At 33.0% G+C, this 24,778-nt stretch overlaps 2 protein-coding genes and 1 non-coding gene across 6 annotated transcripts; 2 read left to right on the top strand and 1 right to left on the bottom strand.

Annotated features, from left to right (window-relative positions):
* The first annotated feature begins 4,378 nt into the window (after nucleotides 1-4,378).
* LOC136233587 (ubiquitin-conjugating enzyme E2-23 kDa-like) lies at nucleotides 4,379-8,141 on the top strand. Of its 4 annotated transcripts, none has more exons than XM_066023319.1 (7): nucleotides 4,379-4,523; nucleotides 5,280-5,356; nucleotides 5,612-5,691; nucleotides 6,060-6,174; nucleotides 6,573-6,625; nucleotides 7,331-7,459; nucleotides 7,757-8,141. In XM_066023319.1, exons 2-7 carry the CDS (start codon nucleotides 5,313-5,315, stop codon nucleotides 7,897-7,899), a joined length of 564 nt encoding a protein of 187 aa, XP_065879391.1. In that variant the 5' UTR covers nucleotides 4,379-4,523; nucleotides 5,280-5,312; the 3' UTR covers nucleotides 7,900-8,141. The 4 variants fall into 4 exon arrangements, with proteins under 4 accessions (XP_065879391.1, XP_065879392.1, XP_065879390.1 ...); XM_066023320.1 differs by having other exon boundaries at nucleotides 4,382-4,547; nucleotides 5,285-5,356; XM_066023318.1 differs by having other exon boundaries at nucleotides 4,383-4,547.
* Nucleotides 8,142-8,715: 574 nt separating this feature from the next.
* LOC136233935 (probable inactive receptor kinase At2g26730) lies at nucleotides 8,716-10,705 on the top strand. The gene is made up of 2 exons (XM_066023666.1): nucleotides 8,716-10,039; nucleotides 10,113-10,705. The coding sequence occupies exons 1-2, from the start codon at nucleotides 8,716-8,718 to the stop codon at nucleotides 10,691-10,693; spliced, it is 1,905 nt and encodes a 634-aa protein (XP_065879738.1). The 3' UTR covers nucleotides 10,694-10,705.
* A 6,560-nt stretch (nucleotides 10,706-17,265) lies between these two features.
* On the bottom strand, nucleotides 17,266-17,339 carry TRNAV-CAC (transfer RNA valine (anticodon CAC)). The gene has a single exon. It is a non-coding gene; the product is annotated as a tRNA-Val (tRNA).
* Nucleotides 17,340-24,778: the final 7,439 nt, after the last annotated feature.

Raw genomic sequence — 24,778 nt, 5'->3', positions numbered from 1 at the left:
TTGACAAGAAAGTCAAATTTTTCTTCTATCTTCCTAGAACCAAAGGTATACTTTGAATTGATTTTGTTTGTCTCACCCTCATCCTGTAGCTTGAATCTAAATGGAAAAATCTGAGCTCCTTTGTCTGAAAGCTTGTCTACTGCAATTTCTGAGCTGTTCACTTTTTGGTAGCATGAACCAACAAATATTTCCTTTCTTTGACTTTCTTCCCTCAATAGTTCTTTATACTCTCAAACTTCAATAGATAGTTCAGAGAAATCTCTAAACTCCATACCTTGAAATTCTTTCTTAACTCTATATCTAGCCCACGTTGAGCCATTCTCACGAACTATTGCTCTATAAGAACACTCTACATCTAATCCTCATAAATTTAAAACGAGTAATGCACTCATAAGCTCTTTCACCATTTTTTGTGACATTCTAGATAACTCAGCCACATCTCAGGTTCAACCCTGAAAAAATCGGATATGGAATTGTCTCTCCATATCCTGCCATATAAACATCGAATTACAAGGTAAAGTAGAAAACCAAGTAAATGCCATACCAGTGAGTGAGTTTGGGAATAGCCTAAGCTTGTAGTTGTTGAAATTTGGAAGATTAGCCAATTCCCCACACTAAATTGTGAATCTAGCCACATGCTCTACGGTAGATTGTCCATCTTCAGCAGAGAATAAACTGAAATTTAGAATATGGTAATAACCTCTAGATAAGGCTTGTGAAACTCTAACTTGCCCATTTGTCTAGGTCCTGTGTTATAGATTTCTTGAACAATATCTCTCACAACATCGATGTTCATTGGATTGTTCATAGGTAGAGGAGTTTGCACTTAAAAACCTCTTGTTGAATTGTATGATGCCCTCCATTTCCTCTATTCATTACCTCCTTATCTTTCACATAGTGGTTAGGGGAAGTTTTTATAGTAGTGTGACCTTGCAAAAGAACATTAAGAACAATTTGAGGATTAGGACTGTTCCCAATTGGATTTCGGCCTTGAACATTGGGACTTTTATAGGATTCTCCTCCCTATATGGGGAATAAGGTACTTTTCTGCATGGTTGCTTTTGATTCCTTCAAGAGAAGAAGCACCATCTTTTCCTTTTGAGGGTAAACCGACAAACTAGAATCCATATGACCCTTCTTATGATCAACTAATTGATCAATATTGTTGTTAACTTGCAACAAAATAACATCATATTTTATGGCAAAGAGCCTCAAACAGTTTGGTCATGTTGGCCAAGACTGCAACCACAATTAGCGAACTATTCTTATATTGAATTTGTGAATGGCGTCCCTCCTTGTTTTGGGTTAGAGGATTGAAACCTGATTCATCGGTCCTTGAAGAAGTATTGCGTGCTCCTTCAATTTGCTTGACAAGGTCAATAACTTGTCTTGTATTACCAAACATAACATCTGCATCATCAGATGTAGCAGCAATATTATGAACTTTAGAAATTTTCTTTGGGGGCATATTGATGTTTCACTGAGCGTGCCAAACTATTTCTTGCCTTTTTTTCTATAAGGACCAAATTGAGAATGCTAGAAAGTTTGTGAAAAACTTATATAACAAATTGCACGAAATTAAATGACTTCTAGTCAGCGAATGTGAAAGCTGAAAGAACAAAAAAAAGCCAGGTTCACAATGAACTCTAAGGAATTGATAACATCCGCTATAAAACATAGAGGATTAAGCTGAAAGTATTCCCTCATGGAAAAGGACTTGAAGAGAGAAAAGACAAGACAAAGATCCGCCTCCTTGGCTTTTATGGCGTATAGCTGGAAATACGGCGTCGTGCCATGAGTCCCTCCTACGATCCGCCCAAAAATACATAGTTGGAAATGCAGTATCATAGGTCCATGTCAGGATCCTCCCTTTGATAAGAATATGAGATCCGCCTCATATGACGATCCGCCCTTATAGAAATCTAAGCAGGTATATGACGGAACTCACTATCATTAAGCTAGCATTTATGATACCTTAAAGACCGTACAAGCTTGGAGGTTAGAGGCTAGAGTTAAGCTACATTAAAAGAGCATTACACTTCATTAAAAGGGCATTAAGAGGGAGTTATTACGGTTATCACTCAAACCTATATAAATACTCTTGTAACACGACAACCAAGGTACACTTACACATTATTCTAAACCCTACTTTGTGATTACAGTTTATTCTCTTGAGAAGTTTACTGACTTAGGCATTGGAGTGTCCCCGACCGATCCCAACGGCGCCTCACAGAGACGCTTTACGGTGTTGATAAATCTATAAAATATCAGAAATTTAAATCTAATTAAAACAATCTGCCAAAGTAAATGGAAATTGGTAGAATTAAAATGCACTTTGTTGAAAAAAAAGTAATTTGATTACTGGAAATTCTAATTACAAAGGAATCTTTAAAATTAAAATGGAAATGCAAAACAATTCTGAAATTGTAAAGTTGTTGATTGACTCTGTTTGGAAGAGTTTGATTTGATTTGAGTTTGTTTGTTTGATTGATTGGGCTATAAACTCCATCCATTCTTCATTTTATAGATGCTCCATTGGAACTATCATTTCTCCATGTTCTGTCAGTTTCAAGAACTATCCCACTTCCATATAATTTTTTCCACATATTTCTACTTGATTCAAGAACTACCTTCCGTCAAACTCATTGAACTTCCAACTAACTGCCTCTAATCCACTTTTCTTCAAATTCTCAACTAATTAATTTTAGGGCGAATTACAAATCTAGACCAACTGAAAGGGTCTATTAATATATTTGACCCACTTTGCTTCCATCTCACTAAATTAGACACTTTCATCTTTTTTGAATAAATATATCTCTAGTTCCATTCGACTTATGCTCCTGCTCCCACTTCTTCTTCTTCTTCTTCGGTTCATCTTCTTCAGTTTCTGATACCAATCGTTAGCGATTTTTGAGATTATTGAAGTATTCTAAATTTTAGAAAGGAAACACGAAATAAAAGAAGCTTTCCAGTAGAAATGGTATGTTTGTAGCTTATACGCCTGCTTTTCTCGATGGTCTTACCGCTTTCTTCATCTGTAATAATATCGTTTCAATTTCCTCCATTTTTCTCAATTTTTGTCACATTTATGACGAAATTTGTCACATCTGCGACAAATTTTATCACAAATGCGACAATAGTTGTCATATCTGCGACAAGAGTAATATTGTCGCAAATGCAACAGATTTCGTCACAAATGCGACAACTGTTGTCGCAGACGCGGCAACTGTTGTCGCATATGCGACGATGCGACAACAATTGTCGCAAATGCTTCTATCTTACGATTAAAAAATGGCTTCTGTTTCCTCTCTATATAAACCACTGTATTTTCTCTCTTTACAAACATAATCTATTCTTTATGTCTCTATAAACCACTGTCTTTTCTCTCTCAAGACTTGACGGTAATGCCGCTTTCGTCGGTTTGGGATGACGAAGAAGACGTTGAGAGTCCGAGAAAGAAGGTGAACTGAAATAAGGATATTCTTGTTCAAAATGAATGAAAATGTCTAATTTGGTGAGATGAAAGCAAAGTAGGTCAAATATGTCAATGAACCACTTCAAATGGGCTAGCTTTGTAAGTAGCCCTTAATTTAATTATAGTAAATTAATAATTAATTAATTAACAATGAATCTATTAAAAATTTAAATTTATTCGAAAAAGCCACATCATCTCTAATAACTTCAACTTATTATTTAAACCTAAATTTACTTATAATTATAATTTATGAATTTATTAAAATTTCGAATAAAATTCATTCAAATTTGAAAACTACTTCGGATAAAAATGACTATCTACCTATATCTTGAAATTAAATCTTATATTAATTTATAAATTTGTTAAAATTTCGAATAAAATTCATTCAAATTTGAAAACTACTTCGGATAAAAATAACTATCTACTTATATCTTGAAACTAAATCTTATATTAATTTATGAATTTGTTAAAATTTCGAATAAAATTCATTCAAATTTAAAAACTACTCAGAATAAAAATAACTATCTACCTATATCTTGAAATTAAATCTTATATTAATTTATCATTATTCTTTTTCTTCCATGAACTTAAAAAAACATACACTTTTTCTTGTATTTTCTCTTAAAAAAACATATATTTTGTTTTCATCTAACAAAATGAGGAATTTTTCTTTAAAAAGAAAAGAAAGAAAAAAAGAGGAAAATGTAAGAAAATAAAAATAATAAAAGAAAAAACATGGAGAGGGAAGCTCTGGTAGAGAGGAGTCAGAGGAGCCAAACCCGCCAATCACAAAGTGGCCAAGGACATGCAAACGCGCGTAACGTAATGCGTGCCACGTGCAACAAACATAGGCACGTGCCTCCTTCCATCTACTTTTCTGTTTTTTCGTACTTCAATCATCTCATCATCTCATGCTATCTTTCTTTCTATCTCCGTCTCGTACCGTTTTCCGCTTTCTACTTCTTCTTCTTCTTCTTCAATCTTGTTTTACGATACCTAATAAACAATCACTCATCTTTGATCTACATCGATAATAACCTAAATTCAAGTTAATAATCCTTCATTTATTCGGGTAGCTTTTTATTTCCCTTTGTTAATAATTAAGAATCGTTGTTTTTCTTTTCCCAATGATTTATCATTAAGGGTTTAATTTTCGTTACATTTGTTTGTTATGGATTAGATCGTGAATTTCTTTCGCTAATTATGCATAGATGACTTTTGGATGCTTGTTTTTTCTTCCTGCATTTGCTGTAATTTGTAGATTGGCATGTATTTTGTTTACATTTCTTCCGGAAGGCAAGCTCATGTTATTGATTTGTCGTTAAACAACAGTTTGGATAGATTATTAATAAAAATCAGTTGCATAGTTGATGTATCAATCTCTTAGTTACCGTTTAAATTGAGCCGCTTACAATATCGATTGTAACCAATCAGGTTATTCTTCTTCTTAAGTAAACCAGAAGTCACGAATAGGTCATACATTGTTTAATTTCACACTTACCTGCTCAGTATTCTATGCAGTTTACCTAAGACTTTTTCTGTGCTAGAAAAGTTCACTGTTATTATATGTCAGTGATGGTGTTATTCAAGCAGATCTTGGTATTGTACATGAACCAATTATAATGTGATAATACTTTGCTGATTGTTCAATCAAGGGAAATGAAAAAGTTAAACTTGTTTAAGTTTTATAGTTGATGAAAATCTGGAATTGAAGAGATTATTGTTTGTTTGTGTATTTGGTGGGAATTGATTATCTATCTCTAATCTTATTTCTGAGTAAAGCATAATAGCTGTAACATTGCAGGGCAGCAACAAAGGCTATCTCTTTAATGAAAAGATGTCTTCACCTAGCAAAAGAAGAGATATGGATGTGATGAAATTGTAAGTTCTCTTTTCGTATTGATTCTAGTGGTTTTTTACTCTTTTCGAGCTAAAAGGCTATATATCATCATGAAATGGTAGTTTTAGTCATTTCCATTCACCAAAATGTTTTCAGCAATATGGTTTTGTTGCAACACAATGACATGGCGTGGCATGTTAGTTGTTATAAACTTATAATTATTAATTTTCATATTATCTTTGTAGATGACAAATCATTATTGTGTTGTTTTCCATGCTGCTGTTTTCATGCTTTAGGATGATGAGTGACTATGCTGTGGAGCCAATCAATGATGGGATTAATGAATTTAATGTAGAATTCCACGGGCCAAAAGAAAGTAAGTTGTTTCCTTTTTCTCTACCCATTCAAATGGCTTCTTTTGACAATATCCATGCTACTGCTTTGCTATCTTTGACATTGTTCTAGAGACTCTCTCTCCCTCTTCAATATGAAAATGTGCATGTGTTCATAACTTCATATTCATACTGCATGCTCATACATATGCGCATACATGCATGTAAGTTATAAAACATGAACGCTCTCAAGATCTGGGGTTCATGGCCTATTGATTAATTTTCTGAGTTGTGCCAGGAGTCCTAGAAAGCTATTTTATTTTCTGATCCCTAACTTTCAAAGACATTGCTACAGGATTGTGCTCTTGATAACTCCATTTTTTTGTTCCCTAATACATCTCTATCTTTCCAGGCCTTTATGAAGGCGGTGTTTGGAAAATCCATGTGGAGCTACCTGATGCTTACCCATACAAATCTCCATCCATTGGATTTTTGAATAAAATTTTCCACCCTAATGTTGATGAAATGTAAGGTTTCTGGGATATCTAGCTGTTATTAATCTCAGTTATACTTTTGGCCAGGGTGGAATTCCTGTTAATTACTTGAGAATGAAACAATCAACATATTGGCATCTTATTTCTATTTGAAAATTGTAATACCAGCTGCAATCTGATGTTGGCCTTTTCTTTCATACTGCTGTGCTTGCTGTAAAAAATCATCATGATTTAATTATTGACTAATTGCGGACCTATGCTCATATTGAGTGCAAAAGAGTTCAATTGTACCCCACTTTTCAGAAAATTTCTTTTGGGACACTTCCTATTTGATATCAGAATGCTGAGGAGTCTCATGTTTTATCTCTTGAAGAATTTATTTTTATTACTTCGTGTTGTTAGCTGATTTCCTTCTGTAATGTAATTTTCAGGTCTGGTTCTGTGTGCTTGGATGTCATCAACCAATCATGGAGTCCAATGTTTGGTAATTTATATAGATCTGTTTATCTTTACATGCCACAATTACTGAACATACTCCCGCTGTTGTGTGTTTGCATGTTTTTCTGGAATAATCAAACCTTGAATATGTGCAACATGCTACTTCATGCTGATGTTTGCACATGCTGTAAGACAACACTGATCTTACAACTTGCACTCTAGGAACCATATATGGGCTAAGCATAGATCATATGCTTCTTTTAAAGGGTTCATTAGGTGTGCATACAAGTTGGTCCTTACATAGATAGATAGAGCTCCCTTTTCTAAAATATAATGTGGATGGACAAATAACACATTGCATGTTCTTTGGTAGAGGATTTATGAAGCAGGACAATCTTGGGAATTCTGATGGCAAAAGTACTTTTAAAACAGGGTACTTGTCATCTTTCTTGGGTTTTGGTTGTCTCTCTTTCTAAAAATGCAATAGTTCTTTTTTCATTATTAATGAGATTATATTAAATTAATTTAGTTTTGAATCACTTGTTTCTGGCTTAGAGCAATTTGACTGTATTGATAATGGGTTTAGATTGCTTCCTCCCTCCCAACTCAGCTTTGTCATCTCGGATAGTAGAGATATTTTGAATTATTTATTATCTTAATTGGGGACTTATGTTTCAAAATCTCTGTTACACTTTGCCTCCCTTGTTGTTGGGTCTTTACTTATCTTGACACTCCATTTTTCTGGCTGTAGATCTTTTAAATATATTTGAAGTTTTCCTTCCACAACTGCTGCTTTATCCAAACCCTTCAGATCCACTAAATGGTGATGCAGCATCCCTTATGATGAAGGATAAGAAACAGTATGAAGAGAAAGTGAAAGGTGAGACCACTTCTGTTAAGAGAATATTTTTAGAGTAGAAAGTCTCAAATTCAGGATCTTCCGCTGCACGGTATATATTTAGGTTATAGTTGATTGGGCCTTCTTCTGCAAAAGTATTCTGAGGACACTTTAGACTCCTTTTAGGGCATCTCTTTATAGTTTGATCTTCAGTTCATTGGTCTAGCAACTTTTTTTTTTCTTTTTCAAATTAATAAGAGTATCATCTATTGGACTAAATAACATCATTACTTAACTCTTGATACCATTTTTTATGCTGATAACCAATCATGATGACAGAGTATTGTGAACGTTATGCAAAAAAAGAAGATATATCAAAGACACTCACCGAGGAGAGCAATGAAGATATCAGCGATGGGGACATTAGTGATGGAGAATGTACCTCAAGTGATGACAATGTTGCTGGTGATGCAGATCCTTGAGTCACCGATCTTTAAATTTCATTAGGCAGTCTTTCAATATCTCTCTTTGTTCATTTTATTATTATTATTAGTTTATTCTTGTAAATTCATCAAGGTTTAGTTAGGGAACAAATACATGATACCTGGCATGTGTAATTGATATGCTACTTAGCAGGAATGTTGGATATAGTAACAATTTAAAACAAAAATGATATAATAAAATCATTGAATTTTTTTGTATCTACTTGAGGAGTTTCTTCTTCTGTCTGATTGTGTCTTTTATTGTGTATTCAATTATTTTTGAAGAAAATTGATGGGAGTAATTCATTTTCCTTAGAAGTCATTTGCAAAGTCCTATGACAATTAATCATATCTTATTAATTAAAACACAAGGCACTAATCTCATTTAACTTGTTTAGAATACACAGCTGTGGAAAACGTCAAAGCCACAACTGGCAGAAAAAAACAAGAAACTGTGTGAAATTCAACTTAGTTGTAACTTGTAATAGCTGTCTGATTAGGTTTGGCTAGATGATATGTTGATGGATGGTGCAAAATACTAAGCAGAAATGACATATGGTATCATGGAGTAGTTTTATAGCTGCCTGCCGGCACCTTGTTTCCAACCTTTACTTGGGGCCAAATGGCTTAATCTATTGCCTTGCAGCCGCAAGCTCATTCACAACAAGACAAATTTTATAGTGAAATCAGCCGATTTACCAATTCTAGACATCAGCAAAGCATAGGAATTTCCTCCCTTTTCCATTGTAATATCATCAACTACTTCCAACAGAGCTATATTGCTGACACCACCCATTTTGCAGCAACTACCCCAAAATGAAGCAGGTCCTCTTTTGGCTACTCTTCATTTCACTTTCTCTTCTCCTCCACACCACAAATTCTGTGGTGGAGGAGGGGGTGAAGACCTCACTTATTTCCTTTCTTGCTAAATTGAATGGCACCATTGATCAGCCAGATCCAAGTTTCGGTTGGAATGGGACTACCGATCCCTGTGTGGACAAGTGGAAAGGTGTGACCTGTGATTCTCAAACCAGTACATTTGTAAGAAGGATACAACTCAACCAATCCGGTCTATCAGGAACCTTTGATGCTGCTGCTCTCTGCAATTTTCAACCTCTTTCCAATTCTCTTCAGATGATTAAGCTTGACCTTAATAACGTTGGTGGACAGCTCCCGCCTGAGATTGCAAACTGCAAAAATCTGCGACGCCTGCATCTAGGACAGAATCGATTTGTTGGAAATCTTCCTGACTCACTAACCAACCTTACCAACCTACAGAGACTTGATATTTCATACAATAACTTCTCTGGAAATGTCCCAAATATTTCCCAACTTGCAGGCCTTGATATGTTCCTTGTTCAGTACAATCAGCTTAGTGGTCGGATACCAAATTTCGACCTCACCCGCTTCGGATACTTCAATGTTTCCTTCAATGATTTTACCGGTCCTATTCCCGACAAATTGGGAAATTTCAATGAAAGCAGTTTCCTGGGAAATCCCGGATTGTGCGGGGAAATACTGAAAAGAAACTGTGTATCATCACCAAATCCAAATAATATCTCAAGTGAAAAGAAATCGAAGCTCCGCACGAAAGATCAGATGCTTTTGTACACCGGGTATGGAGCAGTGGGGTTTGTTTTGATCAGTGTGTTCTTATACACACTGTGGAAAAGAAAGAACAGAGGAGGACTTGAAGATGATTCAGCAAAGAAGGTTACATCATTTGATAATGGAACAAGCAAGCCTAGTTCTGCTTCAACTGAGTATAATGCAAGCAAATCAGAATTCTCAGCCAATGCAGCCCAAAGTCCAATGGTTTCTACTTCACTAGTAGTTCTTACAAGTCCTGAAGTGTGTGGGTTGAAATTTGATGACTTGCTGAGAGCCCCGGCTGAGCTAATCGGAAGAGGAACGCACGGAAGCCTTTACAAAGTAATCTGTGAGAATGGAATGATTTTAGCAGTGAAAAGGATTAAAGATTGGGGAATATCTTGCAGTGAATTCAAGCAGAGAATGCAGACGATATTCAAAGTGAACCATCCGAATGTACTGCCGGTCCTCGCCTTTTATTGCTCCTCCCAAGAAAAGTTACTAGTCTATGAATACCAGCAATATGGAAGTCTCCATACTTTCATCCATGGTAAGTAACACAACAACAAATTATATTAAACATCTCTCAACTTTTGTTAAATAAACTTTCAAAAACTATACAGGAACACAAGCAGGACAAGCATTATTTGACTGGACAAGCAGACTAAACGTTGCAGCCAGCATCGCGGAAGCATTAGCTGCGATGCATCAAGAACTTCTTCAAGACGGGATTGCTCATGGAAATCTAAAAGCCTCAAACATATTGCTGAACAAGAGTATGCAACCGTGCATAAGCGAGTACGGACTCATGGAAGGAAACGAGGAAGACGAAGAAGAAGAAGAAGAAGAAGACGACGAAGACCCAAAGAATCCCTTCAAGAAAGACGTTCACGGGTTCGGAGTGATAGTGCTACAACTACTGACAGGAAAGCTTGTGCAGAAGAATGGATTGAAGTTAACAACATGGGTTGATTCAGTGGTTAGAGAAGAGTGGACAGTTGAGGTATTTGACAAGAAACTGATAACAGAAGGTGCAAGTGAAGAAAGAATGTTGAATTTACTTCAGGTTGCTATAAAATGTGTTAACAAAAAAGCTAAAGTTAGGCCTACAATGAGCCAGGTTGCTCTCTTGATTAATACTATTAAGGAGGAAGAAGACAAGTCTTTAACTTTTGAGTCTTCTGAATGCGAATCAAGATACTGAATTATTCTTAACTTGTTCATATTCAACACATATACATCCATTTAGTATTTTCTTTCTTTTCAATAAAAGATCATATTTACTTTTGTTTCATTCCTTGGACTTGTCATGGAATAAACAAGTAATCATAGTTATCAATTTATCATTAATCAAGAATTGTCAAGAATTTTTATTTTATCTTTTCAATTTGTTTATTTTCCTAGGATTATAGAAGTGAATGCCTCTAAGATTTAAAGTATGTAAAACACATGCTCACTATGTAGACACTCGAGTCGAGATTTCAATAATGAAAATCTTATATTAGTTATTGCGAAAATCTGCTATAATGTTTGGAGGAAGAAAAGTCTTGGAAGTCTAGAAGTCTGTTAATTGTAATTGAATCGAATGTCAGCCCTTTGATTGGAGGCCAGTTAGGTCATGAGAATGTACAAGATGAATAGTACTCGGGATTAGCGTTCCAACGCAACTGACTAGGCTCGATTTGAATCTGTAACGAGAAAGTTACGATCCTTGAAAGTTCGGGACGAAATTGAGCTTTGGCCGGTACGTTGATCAATGTTAGGGTTAAGTTTTACCTTAGAGTCATAAAGTCTATTGTTACTAACTCAAAGAAACTGACCAGGCTTGAATTGGACTTTAGGATTAAGAGTTACGGTCCTCGGGACCGCGTATACACCGCAGTGCCGGCTCAGGACTATTTGAGGCCCTAAGCGAGATATGAAATATAGGCCATTTATATATTCATGTGACACAAAAATTTTAATATTTATCTAAAGTTACTCTAGCTTTTTGAGATGTAAAATCACTAATTAAATTTTTAAATTCAATGTCTTTAGTGTCTCATTTTTCTATAGATAATAAAGTTAATCCATGTTCTTGACTAGTATATATATCTACTTTTTATTTTTTTATGTTGTTTAAAGTAAAAAAAGAAAAAAAAAAGTTGCAAGATTTTTGATAAATGGTAAAATATGGAATTGATAGACATACAATAAAACCTTCATAAATTAATACTCGATAAATTAATAACCTCTTTAAAATAATAATCTCTTCTGGTCCCGATTTAGGCCAGATCAATAAATTATACTCGATAAATTAATAAAGTTTTAAAGTCCCAACATTATTAATGTAAAAAAAAATTACTGTATGTATTGGATTTGGATGGAAGAATAAATAAATTAACATCCTAATTCCATAATATATAATATATTATTATATTTTTCTAAATTCTATCTATAACAAACATATTAAATTGAGGCCCTTATTTGTTCGGGGTCCTAGGCGGTGGCCTTGGCTGCCTTAAAGGCAAGCCGGCCCTGATACACCGTCCCATTTGCCTATGAGACTATGTATACGAAGTCCCACCACACGGACCAATCGGGGCCACATATACGTGGCCCATAGTCTGATGATCCCATGGACACTCACCCTGAAGCCAACCAGGACAGTGTATATGCCGTCCCAATCTGCTACTTGACCGCGCATGTAGATTTCTGCCATGCAGGAAGAACATGATCGCATATGCGCGGTCACGTCCGTTTGAAAAATAAAAAAAAATTAGATTTTATTTTATTTTTAATTCGATTAAAATAGATTTTATCCGAATTTGGGGTGATTTTTCACCTCAAATCTGACCATTTTGATTCTAGTAAATTCTGTTTCACATTTGATTAAGGGCTAACATTTTTTATGAGATTTTTCACAGCCATTTTTGTTATTGATTAATGAATTTTCACATTTTAATTGAGTTTTTGGATTCTTGTTCGTTCTTAGTCTCTAGTTAAATTTTAGAATTAATTACTATTTAATTAATCAATTTAGGTCCATTCAAACACCTTTTCATCTAAAATTCTTAGTTTAATTAAATTAAATTAAGTCGTTATTCTCATATGATGTTCGTGGAATAGAATTTCTCATTTTAATTTCATTTGATGATCACTTAACACTTTTTTTCTGTATTTTATTATTTTGATCGTGCTTAAGACTATCAGACATATATTCTATGGGTCCAGTACTTCAAAATGACACCCTAAATTTATTAATAATATCACCAAGTTGATATTATGGATAAAATAAAATCGATTCAGAATCGAAATTCAGGAATGAGGACGAACCATGTTATTATACGGGTCACTCTAGACTGATAGCTCTACCAAAAAATATTTCTTTTTAATGTAAAATGTTATTTCATCTTACTATAAAATGTAAGTTTTGGAACTAGGATTCAAAAATGAGAGCGGGTTTTAATTGGTACAGCCCAACTGTTCCAATTATTCGGTTTACTTTGGCCGATAGTTCCACAACTAAACATTAGAATTAACACAACTAGCTAAACCATAATCATAATAAAAAGTATAAAAACTTTATCCCAAAATTTTGTACATAGCATACAAGTCAGTGTCAATTTTAGAACAATTCAAGACCTCTCTTTGCACATAATGATGTCTTATGTTTTAATGCAAGGTTATATAGACAACAATTGAAATCTCCTCAAACGAAACAATATTAGATTTGAAGTGTTTCCCTAAACCTTTTGTATCTAAGGGTAAATTATATAATACGTGGTGTACAACCTTTATTTATAATTATATTTTGGTGTACAACTAAAATTAAAATGTAAAATCAGTAATTTTGACTGGTCAATGTCTAATCAATGCACCATCTTATCACTTTTAACCTCCTAATAAATAAAAATGGATCCCACCTAATGTTAAATGACTAATTTACTCTTAATTATATTTTCTTTTATTATTTATTTTTCATTCATATTAATTCCATCTTTTTTCTCTTTTAAATTCTCTCCCCTATCTCTCTAATTTACCCAAATTGTATGAGCCCCATTTTTGGGGTTTGAATCTTCTATTCCAAATAAGAAAATGTGCTTCATTCTCACGACAAAAAAAAAAACACCCTCTTCCCAAAACTTCTGATCCAGCCCTCCAAATCACCTGCAATTTTGCCTCTATTCCTAAACACCCCGTCCTTTGCAATTTACAAGTCGCCGGACAAATTCCCATCGGCAATCTTCCATGGATCTGCACACACGGTGGTTAGGGCATTGAATTACAGGATTAACTAAGGGTGTCTGAGGAATTAATTAGACGAATTAGTAATAATATGTCAAGTGGAGAGCGACGAAGGTGTGAAGAAAGCGGAGGAAATCGCAGACGTTGAAGCAGTAGAGCGGAGGAAATCCCTTTCTCTCTCTACAAAATTACGTCCAAAAAGAACCAATTTTTGATTCGATTTCTCTATTTTTTTTCTTCAAAATCCAAGTGGGTCTTACTTTTCTGGAAACCTCAAACAAATTACTTGTGTGCAGGGGCGGATCCAGCCCAGAACCCGTGGGGGCCGAAGCCCCCACGGCCATCGGCTCCGCCCTTGAGTGTCGTTATTTTTGTTCCGTGTAGCCACCCCAAATATTAGTATATATTTAACCTATGTAGTATTATCTCAAAAATTTAAAGTAGCTGAGTTGGTTAAGAGCTTTGTTTTAAGGTGAGAGGTCATGGGTTCAAACCACACCAAACTCATTTTTTGTTTTTATATGAAGTTATTTTTATTATATCTCCCTTTTTTTAAGAATTTATTATCTCTTTTCTACAAAACAAATCAATTTCTTATTTTGAGATTCAATTTAACTTAATTTCTAAATTAAATTTTATGAAAATTATAAAAAAATTATAGCTGAAAATAAGAAATTTTTTGAAAATGTTACAATTTTTAGCTAACATACCAAAACCATAAAGTTTAAGTGTGCTAAAAGCTTAAAAAAAATTTCCACCCCCAACAGATTGGATTTCGAAAAATTACTCACAATAATCGAACTAAAATCAGCCCCCTCGGACGTCGATTCCTGGATCCGCCACTGCTTGTGTGATGGTTATGGTTTCATGAGATAGTTATGGTTTCTCCATTGAAATATGGTTTTAGTTCATCTGACTTAAATGAGGCTGTTTTGAGCTTAAAGCCCAAAAATAATAATTGGTTTTGTGAATCTGTTGGAAATCAATTTCTAATTTCTCCAAATAAAGACAGGCTTTGAAAAATCTGGGTTCCTTTGTGTTGAAGAGAGAAGAACAAATGAAGAGAGAAATATGTGCAGGAGAAGAAGAATTAATTGAAGGCTGTAGAAGTAATTATCAATTTGATAGCTTTTGGATTGAATTTATAAAAATGTAACTTAGTAATTGCATATGTCATGGGTCCATTATGTTAATGAAAATTGATACATGGCGGTTTGACCAGCGTTGACAGGTATGTCACAATTACCGGCTGTACACTTTAGTGGGACGTATTTTGGTTGTACACCAAAGTATGATTATGGGTAATACCACGTATATAATTTACCCTTATCATGAATGAATATACATATATATGATTGTATGCGAAACATACAACTTAGAATTTGTCCTATTTTAGAGATAAGGTAACAAAATGGTCTCACATATAAAAAAACACTAATTTAACTATAATGTTTATGAAATTGTATCAACTTAACCCATAAGTTGGTGAAATGGTGTCAATTTAACACCAACTTTTATAAAACGGTGTTAATTAAACCCTAATTTTCTTCTCCAAGGTAATGATACGAGACTATAATTACATCATTTTATAAAATTTGAGTTTAAATTGGTGTTATTTTGTACGTGGAGGTCAAAGCGACACTTTCCCAATAACTTCGAGACTATTTTAGTATCATATCCTTATTATATATGATGTAAGGAGTTAATTCATGTGATGAGAGGAGACATATTAGAGAAACTCGACCATTTTTCCTTAGCAAGTACTTCATTATTTTCAAGTAAGTTTGAATGCACGTAAAAAAAAAATTGATTTTTCTTCTAATCTTGCAATTTTGCTTTTAAAAATAGAAAGCAATATTGATAATCTATGAAAATACGACATTAGATATGTCGTGCAATATGTGCAGCCATCTAGAATCTTCTTCAGTCACCTAAAACAAAAGTAACAACAGGTTAGAGAGGGGTCGGCGTCCAACGAACTCCCTATGATGCTTAAGTTAGCAAATGTTGAACAGAGGTTGAAGAAAATAGGAATATTGATGACTGTGATATTTACATATTTCTTGGGTATTGCTCAACTTATCCATATATAACAGTTGTAAGGATAATTGTCGTAATCCTGAGAGTGTGCCCTAATGACTCACCGGACACATGTTGAACTATCAGACTGCAATGATGTCAAGTGACACACCCTGCCATAGAGCAAGCGTCCTATCAGGTGGCATCATTCGATTGGGCCTAAAGCCTTCGAGTCGTTATGGCATCAGGCGGCACGTTCTATCACATACTCGTTGGCCTTTGCATAACCGCCTCCTGTGATCCAAGGGTTCTCATTCCCTCCCGTGCAAATATTGGGATGAATGATGGATATCAATCTATATGGACGGAAAGTACCGTTTGCATCTAATTCGAATGGTGACATTGATCCACGTGTAAAGAATGTTTTCTAATAACCTTTAATTACCAGAGAGAATAATAAAAAAAGTGCCTAAATACATCATTTGCCTTTGAACTTGTCCAAAAAGCTTGGTTGCCCCCCTGAAATTTTAAAGTGTTTCGATAGCCCCTTGAACTTGCATAAAATGTTCAGTTAGCCATCTGAACTTGCGTAAAATATAATCAATTAATCACTCGATTGTATAAAAAAAACTTTGTACATTATGTTTTCGAATTTAATCTCGTACTTCCGATTATGCATTTTAAGCTTTTAATTTTTTTAATGATTATTTAATTATAAAATTTTATGAAAATAATAATAAATATTGAATTAATTATTTTGTTGGATAAAAATAATTAATGAGTGAATATATAGTGTTTTACGATAAATGGATCCCACAAAAATTAGAAATATGTTATTTGTAGGTTGTGTTTTTATATATGTAGCATGTGGAAGTAATAAAGGTTTGTTACTTCCACTAGAGTTGTTCTAATGACCTAGTTAGTAATTGATGTGTGTACTTTGATATTTTACGTTAATATATTCTCGAGATAGAATACCTTAATTTACTCGATTTAGATTCAGAAACTGCGAGTTATTCCTCCACTAAATTTACATTTTACTAACTAGATTTCACTATGAGAGAAACAATTAATATTTTTTTTTGAAAAGGAGAAGTAGGTTTTCCTAAAGTTTGAAAAACATACTAATAATAAATGTAAAATTGTCTCAAAAGATTAATTTGTAACATTATATTTGATTAGTTAACATTGTTGAATTCAAAATCCACTTGATGAAGTTAATTGCCAAAGTTTAAGAAATCTAACAAAACTATCATTAAATTTTGGGATAAATATTAAATTCACCCTTAACGTTTTAAAGGAAGTTCAGATTTAATCGTAACGTATAAATAATGTAAATTTAATCCTAATTTTTTCAAGCAATATCAATTTTAGCTCTATATTATCGAAAATTAGAAAAAATAGTTTGACAGGTATCTTAGGCATTTCAAATATCAATTATGTCTAAGATATTTAGTGTATCACTAACAAAAATATAAAAATTCTGTTAAAATATTAAAAACTAAATCTACTAGATATAGCTAAAAGTTATGTCTAAGCCCGGGTTTGAACCGGGGACCTCTAGTGTGTGAGACTAGCGTGATAACCAACTACACCACCCAGACAATTGTAAAGTTAGTAACAAATATTAATATCATGGATATTAAGTTTTTTTCTTGTTAAATGCAAAATGCACGAAGTCTAACTAAAAGCTCGGAATATAGCGGTACCATGGTTATCAAAACCGCACAAGTCAAAGGATCGAAAAAGACATAGGATCAACAGTTTACTTGAACCGGGATTTAATCGGTATTAAAAATTATTATATTTCTATTCACATTTAATTTTATATCTCATTATTCTTCTTATTATTATTATAATGAGATTAAAAAATATTTTAATTCTTTCAAAAAAAATATTTTAATTATATAGTAAGTAATATTTTATAGATATATATTTTATCTTATAAGACTATTATAACGTTTACACTAATTTAAATATAAGATTCATAAATATTATGATAAAATTAAGAAATTTCCATAGAAAATAAGTTATATAAATATACATAATTGGATTCATTGTTTGGGTTTGGACCTCTTTTTATCCATAACAATGTACTATTTAGTTTTTTATTATTATTTTAGATATATTAATATTCATTAGAATCAATTATAAAGGTTTAGCATGTTTCCTTGACAAAGTGTACTTGACCTTTCCAACTCCCAACCTAGGACACACCTTTTCATTCACTTCACTAATGCTTCTTCATTTAGAAAATGATTAGCAGTTAATTTGTTCTTGGTCATTGAATTCCTTTTTCTAGTTTCCAATATTCATCAATCGTTGTTCTTCCACTTATTGTGTTTCTTTCTTAATTCCCTCATTTTCTTGATATTTACATGATTTGACGAGAAGTTGGTTTAGTCTTTTCCTTTTGAGAGTGTCTTTTCCTCGTGAGAATGTTTTATGTTGTATGACTTCCGGTTATATCTTCTGATTCGGTTCGACTTCTGGGTGTTGGTGAAATGTAATTTCGTTTTTTTTTTTGTATAACGTAAATATTTTCTGTTTTTAGGTAACGCTCTGCTTTCAATTGTTTCACTGTCAGTTACGTTTTTAACTTTCAGTTGTTTGACTATCGGTTACGTCTTCTACTTTTAGTTTTTGATTGTCGGTTACATCTTCTGCTTTCAGTTATTTGACTATCGGTAACATCTTCTTTTAGTTGTTTGACTGTCTGTTACATCTTCTACTTTAAGTTGTTCGATTGTCCGTTACGTCTTTTGCTTTTAGTTGATTGACTGTCGGTTATCTCTTCTGATTCCATTTTGTGGGTGCACGTAACATGTTTGCCATTGTTTGACTATCGATTGCGTCTTCTGTTTCCGTTTTGTGGGTACATTTTTTTAGGGAGATTTATTATTGACAGGTATGTTTCAACAATAAATAGCATGTGTAGTTTTGCTGTTGTATGGGTAATCAAGAAAACAGTGATTTACATATCTTTCTTTTCAGTATTTTATCAAATCTTTCTCATCTTGATCTGGCTAAATTTCGCTATTCATATAGTAGTAGGTGTTGGTATATCATTTTTTTCTCATCTCGAACATTCTGAATTGCCTAAGTTGGAACAGTTAGGGCATAGGAAACCCCAGTCAGTTTGATTGTTAGGTGAGTTATTGATCTCACAAGTCGAACTTGGTCCTCTTAAGGGAAACTTTAATGATAAAATGAAGGTTTACGAAGAAAATTTAGTTTCGATGGTTGTTTCTGTTACACTTTCTACATGGGTACTTTTTTGCTTCCAAAATCAATCTGTAATGAACTTCAGAAAATAATGAAGTCTTTCTGGTGGGGTACAAAGGAGAATGGAGCTTGACGAATTCACTGGTGCAGCAAGGATACATTGAGTATGAGTAAAGATCATGGTGGGCTAGGTTTTTGAAATTTATAGGACGTTAATTTGGCAATGCTGGGAAAATAGGTTTGGAAACGTATTGATACTCCTAATATGTTGTTTAACAGATTGTTCAAAGCTAAATACGATTAAAGTTATCCAGAAGGGTATTCACATGATGATTGGGAGATGAGATTCAGTTTCAGTATGGCATGATCGGTGGTTAATAAATGAAGAAGGTCGTCACATCACCTCTGTTTGCACTAATGAAAACAAATATATGATGGTTTCTGATCATTTTATACCAGAAACTTACATTTGAAATCAGAGTAGGTTGGTTGAATGGTTCTCACCTTAGGAAGTCGACAGTATTTCTAGCATAGTGGTGTCTGCGGCAGCTAGAGATGATAAGCTCAATTGACATTTTTCCAAAGATGGTTTGTACTCATCTAAATCCAGTTATAGTTTGCTTGAAGATACACGCACGGGGAATCTGACTAATGCCCTTTCAGAATGTTCAGTTCGAAATGGATGCCAAAGGGGTGGTGGATAACATTTTAACAAAGGTCCATGATATTACTGAGTTCAGGGTTATTATAGAAGAAATTCGAGATTTGTTACTTATTCGCCCAGATTGTTCAATAACTTTTGTCCCTAGATTAGCGAACGGTGTAGCCCATTCAATAGCTAGTCATTTCATTCCAATGGTAATTTCTTTAGTGATGTTGTTGCTCCTAATTATTTAGATGATGCTCTTATAGTCGGTTTTTTCTCAAAAATAAAATACAAAAAATAATAGTATTCATATACATATGGTTAAGTATTAGGTTTTGCTTTTGTCTCACTTTCATCTCATTTGCACCGCTGCCGCTTATCCTTATTTACCTTTCTCCTTTCTTGCTCAATTTTGTTGGTCTTCTCCTTCATCACTTCTATTACTTTCTACCATCTGTTTTAATTTTGTTGCTTGTTACATTTTCTTGTACCTCTAGTTTTATCAAAAAATTGAAAAAACAGAGAACTATCAGATCTACATTCCTATTCTTCAACTTTTAGTTCATTAAACTCTGGAAAGCAAGACCCATTTCAACCCTTAAAACCGTACTCAGGTTAACGGGTCACCGATTGATCCGGTCGAGTCACTGATCTTTGGCCGGTTTGACTAACTATATAATTTTTATGTTTCCAGACCGATATGACAGTCAGGTTTGGTTGAACCAGGTTGGCCCGACCGGTCTGGTCCAATCGCATACTCAAACTTTTTTATAAATTTAATAAAATATAAAATATAATTAATTTCACATTACATAAAGATAAATTAAATAAAAATAAAATCCTTTCTTAAAAATATTAAAATAAAATCGTTAGAATAATTCGTAAACAACACAGTAAACAATAAAGCAGTCAATAACTATATTATTATTGAAAGAAAGTTGTGAAATAAATTGTGAGGCTACTTTACTGTACTATTGTTATTCAGTGAGAGGTGATGATACAAATAAGGAGTATGTGCTATTGTTTTCGACTTTCAATTCCATTTTAGTTGGCTGAATTCTTGTTTTCTATATAAGGTACTATTACATTTACAAGATATTAAATATTTAGAGTGATCATTTCTAACAATTGAGATTTTAATAATTATGGTATTGTACTCATGTGGGTGCAGAAACCTGGCTTCCGAGTTGACATTTTCGTCGAAAAGCTCCTCTCCCTATGCCTTTTGCATATCTGGTTTTGTGTGAACTATACGACATGTGTCTCGCGAATGTTGGATGTTAGAAGTTATTAGAGTCTCCATTTGGTTTTTGATAAAGCCAAGAAAGATAACCAGATATTCCTTGCAAAAAAGCAAGTGGATCTAGAAAATTAGGTATGCATGAGGAACATCGCAAGGAGACATTAAGCACCCCTGATATGTCAGGTGAACCTATCAGCCTCCTACTTAGAATTTCTAAATACACTTGTTACACTTATAGTCCGTTTGAAGTTATGATAGTTTAAATATGCATGTTTTAGTATTATAATTATGGCATATTACAAGTTGAGTTCTTTTAGGTTGTATCGATCCCTTTTAGGTTTGTTTTCAACTCAAGTTATATGGAAAGCAAGTAAATGTGAATAAATAAATAAATAAATATACATCGTTAAAAATAAAATAATTAAATACATTTACAAAGATAACCCTAGATTAGAACTTCAAAACGTTATAACTAACCAATCATGCGCTGTCATGTGAAATTTGAGGGGTTATTTGTTCCAAATAAGCAAGTTGATGGGTTAGTTGCAACATTTTGAAGTTTAGGGGTTCGTTGCATTTTTTAGACAACTTGAAGGGGCTGAGGATATATTAAGCCTAAAAATTTCCTTTGATATTTATTTTTTATGCTTATTTTAGGTCAAACCTTTGTAAATCTTATTTGGTTGATGCATTATCGATATTCTTATTTAAAGACAAACATTTGATATTTAATCTTATTTAAAGTCCAAAAACAATACGAAAGGATAAATACCGTTCAAAAATAACAAAACAATTAATATCATTAAATTAAAAATCCAAATTCTACAAAAACAAAATAATATATAAATAATTTTTCATTTCAAATTTATGTTTCACAACCCGGTCTTGTTGGATGTCATTGAGGCCTCTAGTTCCTAAATGTTGTTCCACTAATGGAATAGTTTCTTCATTAGATTGTCTATCTTTATAATTGGATTTTTGGGCATGAGTTGGTGAAGCTTGAGAAAAAGAACCAGAGACACAAAATGATTCAAAAGATGACATTGTAGGATACTATGTTTGAGAATCTATTACTTATCCTTGGAAAAATGTAAGAAATATCATATTTGTTGGTGTATTAAGTTATCAAGGATTGTCCTATGAATGTGTGAAGGTCTTGAAAATGATTGTCTACCAGCTGATGGGACATTCACGTGATGAGATGCATATGGTTAAAATGACAATGATGATGGATTTGTAGATGTAAAAGGTATATAGTCATAACTAGTTGGTGCAGAATGAGCAACATAATATGTAGACCGAGATAGTTGTGATGGACCAACATAAAATGTAGACTGAGAAGGTTGTGAGGAGCACTCACCATACGACGTTTAAGAATGAAATGACATAGGTGGTGGCACTACATTGACCGTGGTAGTCTTATGGAGTTGAACTCACGTTCTTCTTCGTGTCACACCACTACGTCTACGTTTGCGTGAAGTAGTATCAGTATTATCATTTTCTTGTTCATAATCTATTGTTGGAGCGACTTATGGTGCCTGTTGTGATGGTGGTGTTCCAGTGCTCCAAGCATAGCTTCATTCATACTACAAATATTTGTAGTGGCAACATGTGACAAAGAAACTCGTTGAATTCCACCAACCTACAAAAATGATGAAATTAATAGTATTACAAATTTTGTATAAACATAAAAGTACAACATAAAGTTATAAAATTTGTTACCAACCACAATACCAATAATAGCACTGCAGATAGAAATCCATCTTCTAGTGACACGTTTGTACCACTCCATATAGTCAGAATGAAAATGTAATGATTGGCCTAGTGGATTAGAGATCTCCACCCTAGTGAGTCCATGCATAACACCATTCCATAAAAGGTTTAGCCAATTTTCAGACAATTTAACCAAATTTCAGTCACTTTCAGACAATTTAACCAAAATTTGTTCACTTTGATACAATATTTATCATTTTTTTGACCTATATTACTTATTATAACAGGATATTTTACCTAATTTTAGTGATTTTAGTAAATTTCAGAAGGTTTTTACCCAATTTCAGGGATTTTGACTCTCGGAGAGCTATTTGGACTATCCAAAATTTGCAAATTGTTTTAAAAAAACTGCATTTCTTATAAATTTATTTCATTAAATAGCATAAACAAATCATTAACCCGTTCATCATGGTCGGCGTTCCAATTCAGATATACTGTCAGCAGTGATGTTGAGATATATCGTCGGAGTTCCAACTGCATAAGTATTCCGTTCTCAGGGTCGATCTCCCCCTAAAATTGTGAAACCACTATCTTTCTGATATAAGGTGAGCATATTATTAGCTTAATGGATTCTAGTTTCCAGGGTTGTAATTGATACATTATCACTGAAGAATTTTCTGATTTGTGCTTGCCTATCTGTTGCTTTTCCTTAATTCTATGGATCTGGCTTCGATTTTGTTGTTGCAACTTGCATATAAGCATCACGTTGAGATCTAAGTTGAGATTGATTTTTGTGATAGAGATAAAATATAAATGTTTGAGATATAGATAACAATAAAAGATGGGGTTAAGTTAAAAATAAAATAGTTGAAAATTATTATTTTATGTTTGTTATAATGATAGAGATAAAATAATATATTTTAGTATATTATTGGGTTAAGGTGCAAAAAAACCCCTAACGTTTTGCGTCAGGAGCAATTTTACCTTTAATGTTTGTAGCCAAGAGCAATTTTACCCTTAACGTTGATAAATTGGATCAATTTCAGACACTATTATAAAATACAGTCATTTTTTTCTTTATTTTGCACCAATTGCATATCAATTTGTTCTAAAAAAAGATATAATGTTTTTTGTAATTTAATAATAAAATTGGAGATTAATATTTATAAATTGGGTGAATTTTTTGAATTTTTTTGTCTAATTCGTACAAAAGACTGTATATTTTTAATATTTTTTTTTTATTTTTTTCACATCCTAACATATGTTTGTGATTTTTTACTGATAAAATAACACATGTGTGAAGTGTAGATGACAAGATTCATGACCAAGAAGACAGTTTGATGAATTATTTCTCAAATTGACTCAATTTATCAATGTTAGGGGTAAAATTGCTCTTGGCTTCCAACATTAGGGATAAAATTGCACCATTTTAGACGTTAGGAGTAAAATTGCTTCTGACCCAAAACGTTAGGGGCATTTTTGCACCTTAACCCTATATTATTTCTGTTTAAACTCCATAACACTGATTTGAATGATAAGATTGATTTTTCCATGTTATTAAAATTGTAGGAGTATATCTCACTCAATATATTGAACACTTATCAACCACTCAATAGATAGTGAATAGTTTATTAAGTCTTTTGACTATTTTTATAATATATTTTTTAATAATATAATAGAGTTTAATTAATTTGTGATTGGTGAATCTCTTAATCATTAAGTGGTTTAGAATTTAACTGTTGGAGTTTATAATTTAATAAAATAAAATTTATTAAAAAAAATCTTATAATAATGATATATTATATATATGGGTAAATAATTTATTAGTCCTTTAATTTTTACCTAACACACTGTTTAGTCCTTCTATTTTGAAAAACATATTTTAAGGTCCCTATCTTTTACCAATATTAACCATGTGGTCATTTTATTTATTTTTTTTATATCTTTAACTGAACATATTTTAGCTTTTAGGACAACTACAGTACAATAGAAGTTTATATTACTCTGTTATTTTATATATGTCTATTTATACTAAAATATAACGGTTACAAGTCTAAAAAAACTAGATAAAAGGACCAAATGGTTAATACTGGCAAAAGATAGGGATCTTAAAATGTGTTTTTTAAAATAGGAAGACTAACAGTGTGTTAGGTAAAAACTAGAGGATTAATAAATTATTTATCCTATATATTGAATGGATATAAATATATACCATT

Source organism: Euphorbia lathyris, chromosome 6 (genome assembly GCF_963576675.1).
Source record: "Euphorbia lathyris chromosome 6, ddEupLath1.1, whole genome shotgun sequence".
Lineage (NCBI taxonomy): Eukaryota > Viridiplantae > Streptophyta > Magnoliopsida > Malpighiales > Euphorbiaceae > Euphorbia > Euphorbia lathyris.
The sequence above is the reverse complement of the archived record's forward strand: the minus strand, read 5'-3'. Positions and strand labels throughout refer to the sequence as shown.